Raw genomic sequence first — 9,493 nt, forward strand, 5'->3', positions numbered from 1 at the left:
TGTCAATCAATGTGATCGTATACGATACATTGTTTGCAAAATGATCGCATACGATGTGTCACCTTCGATCAAGTTGCTAGACAGATGCCCATACATTTTAGGAGGTACAGTATCGCATGCAAGATTAGCATGGGACCGAAACATTGCAAATGATTTACAAAAGATTTCTCATGCCGGTACTCTTTACCTAGCACGGCGCCCATCGCGGTCATCGCGGGCATTGAATGCACTAAAAAATCGGGTGCGACGCGACCGACGCGATGCCCGTGATTTCCCATAGGGACCAATGTTAAATTTCTCAATTGACCCGATTTTTCTGTTCAATGCCTCAATTGACACGATTTTTCCATAGGAATCAATGTTAAAAGGCCCACAGAGGCCAAATAGCCACCCTGAAGTGTGAAATGGCCCCCACAATTGTTAACGCCACCCCACGATCAACGTCAACCCGAAGCGTGGCGAGCGCAGCGAGCCCGCGAGGGGCGGCGGTACGCGTCCTACGACCTTTTCATACCCCCACTATCCACGTCGGCGTGGAGTTGAGAATAGAATAGTGTGGCGAGCGCAGCGAGCCACCGAGCCCCGCGAGCCCGCGAAGAGCCCCTGTGAAGCCCGCGAAGGGACGCGTTTACCTGTGAAGGTATCCGCGTCCGCTCGCCACGCTTCGGGCTCGGTGGCTCGCTGCGCTTGCCACACTATTCTATTCTCAACTCCACGCCGACGTGGATAGTGGGGGTATGAAAAGGTCGTAGGACGCGTACCGCCGCCCCTCGCTGCGCTCGCCACGCTTCGGGTTGACGTTGATCGTGGGGTGGCGTTAACAATTGTGGGGGCCATTTCACACTTCAGGGTGCCTATTTGGCCTCTGTGGGCCATTTAACATTGTTTCCTATGGAAAAATCAGGGCAATTTAGGCATTGAACAGTAAAATCGGGTCAATTGAGTAATTTAACATTGTTCCCTATGGGAAATCGCGGGCATCGCGTCGGTCGCGTCGCACCCGAATTTTACTGCATTCAATGGCCGCGATGCCCGCGATTTTTTTACCTGCGATGCCCACGATCAAAATCGTGGGCGCCGTGCTAGGTAAAGAGTACCCTCATGCCTTATTTTGTAATCAAATATTGGTGAAAGAGGATGCCAACAAAGTTAATCACTTTTGCTGTACATATGAGTATTGCACTGTGGGAATAATTGAATTACTGTCCAGCGCAATAAGTGGTATAAAGCTGTAGTTATGGCGATGTTATCAAACAGATAACTCAGATAACTGCATCTGTCTTATAAGCAAAGTACAACTGGGATTCTAGACCAACTCCAAAGCAGCACACACTTCTCTGGCAAATACATCTTGTGGGAAACACAGGGCAAGCATTGTAACCTAACTATTGAAAAAACTCATTAATTGTGGCCATGAATGACCATTTATTTGGCCATTTGGGAAATAAGTCTACAGTACAATTTCCTAATAAACAGCATGAATCCCTGCGGTTCTCCGACTTGCTAATGTCATGTTCTTCAAATGATAAAGTAAAGGAGTATGCTAAAAAGTCAAAACAATCAGCTTTCCCTTGTGTAAAAGCCTATGGGAGAGACATATCAAACTTTGGAGAGAGATAAAGGTACCGTCCAATCAGATTTTGTTTCTCCCAATGTCACCAGTTATTGCATGTTTGGATTGTAGATTATAAGTAACAGAGTTATATTCCGCAGCGCTTTACAGAGAATATTTGAACATTCACATCAGTCCCTGCCCCAGTGGAGCTTACAATCTATATGCCCTACCACATGTACACGCACACACATTCATTCTAGGGTTCATTTTTTGGGGGAGCCAATGACCTGCCTGTATATTTTTGGATTGTGGGAGGAAACCGGAGTACCCGGAAGAAACCCACGCAAGTACGGGGAGAATATACAAACTCCGCACAGTTAGGGCCATGGTGGAAATCGAACCCATAACGTCAGTGCTGTGAGGCAGTAATGCTAACCATTACACTGTCCATGTTGAACACGCGTCTGGAACTCAACACAATGCCAATTAGCGAGAAAAAACAGTGAAGAATCTATTCGCAATCACTGCACAGTTTTGATTACATGAATTTAACATTTGGGGGTAATAACTGGATGTCTTCAGGGATTGTCAGGATATACACAGGCGTGCCCAGGTGTTTTCAGGGAGGGTGTATGTCATCAGCTCTGGCCGCGATTACCCTGTGTCTCTGTTGCAGTGTTGTGGAAGGGTCAGAGTTACGCACACTTGCTGGGAAATCATTGGATGGAGAGTGAGTTGTGAATTGATTTGCATCTTATCGATCCATTCCAAGTCATTCGTATACTTGCATGGGGCGGGATTTCTCTCTGTCTGGGTGGAGGCTGTCTTATCACAGACTTCTGCCCTGACAGGCATTTGTTTTCGAGCATTTTTGGATTCAGTCCTGAGATACCGCTAAGACACTTCTCCATTCACATCAAAGAAAAATATAATGAAGATTTATCTTTATAAAATGAGCACTAGTATGTTCAGAAGCAGGGTGTATTATAATACATTGCCGTCCCTCGCCACGCCACCGCAGCAGCAATGCTAGTGCATATGTATAAACATATGCACCTAGCCTCACAAAGAGGTGATGGAGGCCCCACGCGATACCTGTGATCCCCGGCTCAGGAGCTGTCCCCGGCACCTCCTCCACCCCCCTGCAGCTGGAAGGATATCCGATTGTGCCGCTGCCACCTTCGCGCCCCGCCACGTGCACTAAGGGACGAGCAGCCTCTGCTAGCCAGCGGGGGGGGGGGGGGGGGGAGCGGATCTCGTAGGGCGGCCAGACATTCTAACAGAAAAGCGGAGATAATGCACAAGGGTGAGAAATGAGAAGAAATGAAAGTGAAAGAGAAAGATATGAGGTACTTATCTCTGCTTGTCCCATCCTGATCAGATCCAGACTCAAAGAGGAAGTCCTTCCTATCCACTTGCCTATATATACCCATCTCTAAGCTACCTCCCCAATGCTACCTGATTGGCAGATCTAACTGCCACTCACCTGAGATTTCCTATGGCCTTATCCTATCTTTCAATAGCTTTATTTAACAATCACAAATTCACAGGCTCTTAAATACACTCGAGCCTATGCGGCCCTTGTTCTATAATATAAGAAACTGTTAATAAATAAATAATAAATCATATCCCGTGTCAATGAATGTGATCGTATACGATACATTGTTTGCAAAATGACCGCATACGATGTGTCGCCTTCGATCAAGCTGCTAGACAGATGCCCATTCATTTTAGGAGGTACAGTATCGCATGCAAGATTTGCATGTGAGACTCGCATGCAAGACCTCACTCTAGAGTATGGGACCGAAACATTGCAAATGACTCACAAAAGATTTCTCATGCCTTATTTTGTAATCACATGTTGGTGAAAGAGGATGCCAACAAAGTTAATCACTTTTGCTGTACATAGGAGTATTGTACTGTGGGAATAATTGAATTACTGTCCAGCGCAATAAGTGGTATAAAGCTGTAGTTATGGCGATGTTATCAAACAGATAACTCAGATAACTGCATCTGTCTTATAAGCAAAGTACAACTGGGATTCTAGACCAACTCCAAAGCAGCACACACTTCTCTGGCAAATACATCTTGTGGGAAGCACAGGGCAAGCATTGTAACCTAACTATTGAAGAAACTCATTAATTGTGGCCATGAATGACCATTTATTTGGCCATTTGGGAAATAAGTCTACAGTACAATTTCCTAATAAACAGCATGAATCCCTGCGGTTCTCCGACTTCCGACTTGCTAATTTCATGTTCTTCAAATAATAAAGTAAAGGAGAATGCTAAAAAGTCAAAACAATCAGCTTTCCCTTGTGTAAAAGCCTATGGGAGAGACATATCAAACTTTGGAGAGAGATAAGGTACCGTCCAATCAGATTTTGTTACTCCCAATGTCACCAGTTATTGCATGTTTGGATTGTAGATTATAAGCAATTGGTTTATAACAACACAGTTATATTTGCCCTTCATTAGCAATCCCTATGCATTTTTGCTGAGTTAATTAAATTCAGAAATTGTTTATAAATTATTTACTATCACAATTTTAATAAAAACTGTAAATGTCGGGCAATTAGCTGCACTGGTCTTGGGGCCACCTCTTGTTTTAAAAGCCAATCAGCTACTAAAGGCCATGTTACAGGCTGAGTTTAAAAAAATGACAGGTAGGAGCTGATTGGCTGGCTGTTTATCACTTACCACTTTATCATTTTTTGAAGCTTGATACATCTGGTCCACAGTTTTAATAGTGATAATTCTATCCCACCTTCCTTTTCAGATAGTGGGGGTTATTCAAACCTGATCGCTATTTTGCAATAGTCGACTGATAATCGAAAGACTGCACTTTTATTTATTTATTACTTTATTATTACCAGTTATTTAGATAGCACACACATATTCCGCAGCGCTTTACGGAGAATATTTGAACATTCGCATCAGTCCCTGCCCCAGTGGAGCTTACAATCTATATGCCCTACCACATGTACACGCACACACAGACATTCTAGGGTTAATTTTTTTGGGAGCCAATTACCTGCCTGTATATTTTTGGATTGTGGGAGGAAACTGGAGTACCCGGAAGAAACCCACGCAAGCACGGGGAGAATATACAAACTCTGCACAGTTAGGGCCATGGTGGGAATCGAACCCATAACGTCAGTGCTGTGAGGCAGTAATGCTAACCATTACACTGTCCGTGTTGAACACACGTCTGGATCTCAACACAATGCCAATTAGTGAGAAAAAAACAGTGAAGAATCTATTCGCAATCACTGCACAGTTTTAATGACATGAATTTGACATTTGGGGGTGATAACTGGACGTTTTCAGGGATTGTCAGGATATACACGGGCGTGCCCAGGTGTTTTCAGGGAGGGTGTATGTCATCAGCTCTGGCCGCGACCACCCTGTGTTTCTGTTGCAGAGTTGTGGAAGGGTCAGAGTTACGCACACTTGCTGGGAAATCATTGGATGGAGACTGAGTTGTGAATTGATTTGCAGCTTAGCGATCCATTCCAAGTCATTCGTATACTTGCATGGGGCGGGATTTCTCTCTGTCTGGGTGGAGGCTGTCTTATCACAGACCTCTGCCCTGACAGGCATTTGTTTTCCAGCATTTTTGGATTCAGTCCTGAGATACCGCTAAGACACTTCTCCATTCACATCAAAGAAAAATATAATGAAGATTTATCTTTATAAAATGAGCACTAGTATGTTCAGAAGCAGGGTGTATTATAATACATTGCCGTCCCTCGCCGCGCCACCGCAGCAGCAATGCTAGTGCATATGTATAAACATATGCGCCTAGCATCGCAAATCAGTGACGGAGGCCCCCCGTGATACCTGTGATGTGGTCTGCGGTGGGCGACAATAAAAGCCCATAGGCTCATAGGTGGCGATACCCTCACCAGGAAAGACGGGGCGGCCGGGTTTTAGTACATTTGAAATAGCGGGGGTTTTACCACATTTTTTTTACCTTAGTACATCCCGCCCATAGTGTTTCAATAATTAGGGGAACAAATACGACGTTTACTTTCCGTAGCCCAAATAAGCTAGCGTAACACAGATGCCATTGCAGTCCCCTTTTTTTTCTTTTATATTAAAGTTTAACCATTCAGCAGAGATTCAATGGTTCTTTCTGTTTCCCACATATATACTTTTTTTTTTTTTTTTTTTACTAGACACAGCCTCCTATGTTTGCTTATAGCCTGGGGATAACACAGAACTAATGTATATTCTCCAATGCAATGCACAGCAAACATGTTTGAGGCTGCGGCTATTTTTATGGACAGGCAGATGAGACAGAGAAAATGTGTGTGGAGTATTTCTTTAGCTGCTCCACCCATAAGGATAGTTAATTTATAATATATCCCCAGTTAAGAATCATACCTGTTGATGATAAAGTGTATGTACAATACATGCCATTGATGAGGTTTTGTGCTTTATCTCGATCGATAACGGACATTAAAACTGATCAACCTTTTCTGATTTTTTCCAGATAGTGTTCCGGAAGATCAGTGATGTGAAAAGGGAGGAAGAGGAGTGGATGAAAAGTAAAAATGAAGCCCCACTAATCCTCCCACCCGACCACCCCGTTCGACGACTGTTTCAGAGATTTAGACAGCAAAAAGAGGCGCGGCTGGCGGCAGAGCGAGGAAGAGACCCCAACGACCGTGACATAGAGAAAGGCAACATACTGGTGGAACATTCTGCTCACAACACAATAAAAGCCAGCCTTGTCACAGTCACAGAGAGTCCCGCCACGCCAATATCTTTCCAGGCGGCATCAACCTCTGGCGTGTCAGACCGAGCTAAGCTCCACGCTCCAGTATCAGAAATCACTGGAGGTAAAGTGGCTGGGGAGTTTGTGAAAAGGAAAGGGTGGGCCAGGTTTAAAGATGCATGTGGGAAAGGGGAGGATTGGAACAAAGTAGCAAAAGCAGAATCTATGGAAATATTACCTGACAGAACTAAACCCTCAGGGGAGGCTACTTTAAAGAAGACAGATTCCTGTGACAGTGGCATAACAAAAAGTGATTTACGTTTAGACAATGTTGGGGAGACTAAGAGCCCCCAGGATCGAAGTCCTGTGCAGGCAGAAGTTAAACACACTTTTTATCCCATTCCAGAACAGACTCTCCAAGCTACAGTGTTAGAGGTGAAGCATGAGTTAAAAGAAGATATTAAAGCCTTGAACTCAAAAATGACAAATATTGAAACGCAACTTGCCGAGATACTCAGAATATTAGCTGCAAGAAGGTGCTCTCAGTCGCCACAGGAAATGTTTGAAATATCACGGCCCCAGTCTCCTGAATCAGAAAGGGACATATTTGGAACCAGTTAAAGCATTCTAAAGATAGCAAAAATAATTAGAGAGGAACCAAGTGCCCAGTCCTTCAAGTTTCAAGCACAGTGTTCTACTCTGCTTTATGGTTAATGATGTCATCACCATTATACAAGATGCATGTTCATGAGTCATGGGCAAGCATAGACTGTGTCTCCAAATTGGGCTTTTTAAAGTATTTTACAGTTATGAAGCAGTTACATACTGTAGATTCATCTTGTATCTCAGTGGCCTGCTGAAACGTCCTGTATCTCAGTGACCTGATGGACTATCCTGTATCTCAGTGATCTGTTTGAAACATCCTGTATCTCAGCTACCTGCTACAATGTCCTGTATCTCAGTGACCTGCTTGAACGTCTTGTAGCTCAGTGATTTGATGGAACATCCGGTATCTCAGCCACGTTCTGAAACATCCTGAATCTCAGTGATCTGCTGGAACATCCTGTATCCCAGTGACCCGATGGAACGTCCAGTATCTCATTGATTTGCTGGAACATTTATAGGTGTGTTCACTGAATACCAGTTTTTATGTGGCTTAAATTTCAAACAATATTCTCACACATACAATTAGAAGCTTGGATGAAGAGGAGACACATTTGATGGTGGAAACAATTCTCCAGCTAATGACTGGAGAAGAAGAGAGGGGCTGGCGCACCTTTATTACAGAAAATTGGGAAGTGGTTTTGTAACATTTCTTCCCAACAGCATGCCTTATGTAACTGATTTTCCCACTTGTCCAGTATGAGTGATGGACAAGATCGCAAAACTGTATGAGAACAACTTTCATTGTTGCGGCCTTTATAGTAAGCTTGTAAATCCACCTGCTGAATGTCACAATATATAAATAATGTTGTGGGGGGACTCCTAAAATAAGTATGTAGTGGTAAGATACAACAGGAAGTATCGCTCTAGATGAAACAACACTATATTTTTTATTTTTTTTGTTTAGAGGAGAAAAAATATCTAATTAAAGTCATAGATGAAACTGTAAATTGCGAACACTTAGGTGCACTGCCTTCTTGCAGCATGCAGATGTATCTCTTTTGTCTATGTAGAAGTTGACCGGCAGCCTAAGATCATAGACAGCAATAGCATACATCGCCATCTGCAGACTAAAAGAAGGAATTACAATATATGCACATGCAAGCTTTAATATTTTAAAATAAGTGTTCCCTTTCACTGTCACAATGGTCACATGAAACTAATTTTATCATTTTGTGAACATGTATAAACCCTGACCGTATTGATAGTTGTCATTTGCTACTTTTTGATACTGTAAGTGTTCATACAACATTACGCTATATCTGATGAGTCTTCCAAAAAGTCCTGCAATTGTATCATTATTTGTAGATTAGCTTTTGCGTTTCATGGATAATAGTCCCTTTCAATTGGTAAATATGTTTGTGGATGTGCCTAAACTTAACAGTAAAGACACGGGGAAGTTGTAATAAGCCTGAAGAGAGATAAATTACTAGCCAATCAGCTCCTAACTGTCATGCCATAGGCTGTGTTTCAAGAATGACAGTTAGGGGCTGATTGGTTGGTATTGTACATTATCTCTCCACTGTATCACTTTCCAAGACTTAGTGCATATTTTGCTGGGTGTTATTTACTGCAAAAATATTATAACCTACATCCACCAATCAACGTTCAGCAACATCCATCTATTGCCTGTGATTGGTTGCTCTGGGTTGTTGCATATTTGTAACTTTGCACTTAGATGACCCAAATGTATAATACTCAATATCATTTGGATCAAACCCAGACTTTTAAACATGTAAAATATTGTGACATTCAGGGTATATTTTTATGATACATCTGCATTAATTTTTCTGAAAAGATGCCTATATTTTCATATGTTATGTTTCTGAGTTTAGTGCACCTGAAATAATTTAGTTTTAGTGTTTAGTTTGATTCAAGAACAGTCTATATTTGTCATTCGGAAACAGAGATATTTAGTTGTAGGTAGAATATAAATATATAGTATGTCATTCTCTCATTGTAAGAGATCATAATGCTATTTTTCAATGACACAGTCTAGACCCCAAATGGTTTGTGATTATAAAGATATATATATATATATATATATATATATATATATATATATATATATATATATATATATATATATATATATATATACATACACCACTTTGTAGACAAATAGTAATAATAATATATAATATAATTCTAGGGAATTTACTTTCAGGGATATGAAACGTTTTGCACAGATTAAAGTAGTACTGTAAGGTTTTAATCATGACATAAAGCATTTGACCTGACAATATGATGTGACAAATAGTAAGACAGTAACAGGGGAAAGAAAGTTCTCCCTTTATAAATTATTTCCACTGTCCGATACAGCTTCAGGGATTGAAGAATGACACGACAAATGTTGAGCCTTATTCTGTTTGGCAAGTGCTTTTCTTTTACTGGGTAAGAGAAGCTTTTCCCTTTGGCTTTCAATCAATGGAATTACTTTTCTTCGGCATCTGCTGTTTTCCTCTCCAGAATACCATTTTGTGTTTTCTCTTCTCTCTCCGGAGTAACTACATTTCTGTCAGCCAATCGTACGCTCTGTCACTTGCTATCCTA

At 41.9% G+C, this 9,493-nt stretch overlaps 1 protein-coding gene across 5 annotated transcripts in view; it reads left to right on the plus strand.

Moving 5' to 3' along the window:
* KCNH1 (potassium voltage-gated channel subfamily H member 1) overlaps positions 1-8,974 on the plus strand; it is a 379,704-nt gene extending 370,730 nt beyond the window's left edge. For 4 of the 5 annotated variants that reach the window (XM_083175649.1, XM_083175651.1, XM_083175650.1 and 1 more), the window contains one exon: positions 6,053-8,974. In XM_083175649.1, coding sequence (XP_083031775.1) covers positions 6,053-6,898 — 846 coding nt within the window. In that variant the 3' untranslated portion in view covers positions 6,899-8,974. The remainder of the gene's footprint in view (positions 1-6,052) is intronic. The other variant, XM_083175653.1, reaches the window with a different exon arrangement.
* The last annotated feature ends 519 nt before the right edge of the window (positions 8,975-9,493 follow it).

Source organism: Crinia signifera, chromosome 3 (assembly GCF_055691185.1).
Source record: "Crinia signifera chromosome 3, ASM5569118v1, whole genome shotgun sequence".
In the NCBI taxonomy this organism is placed as follows: Eukaryota; Metazoa; Chordata; class Amphibia; order Anura; family Myobatrachidae; genus Crinia; species Crinia signifera.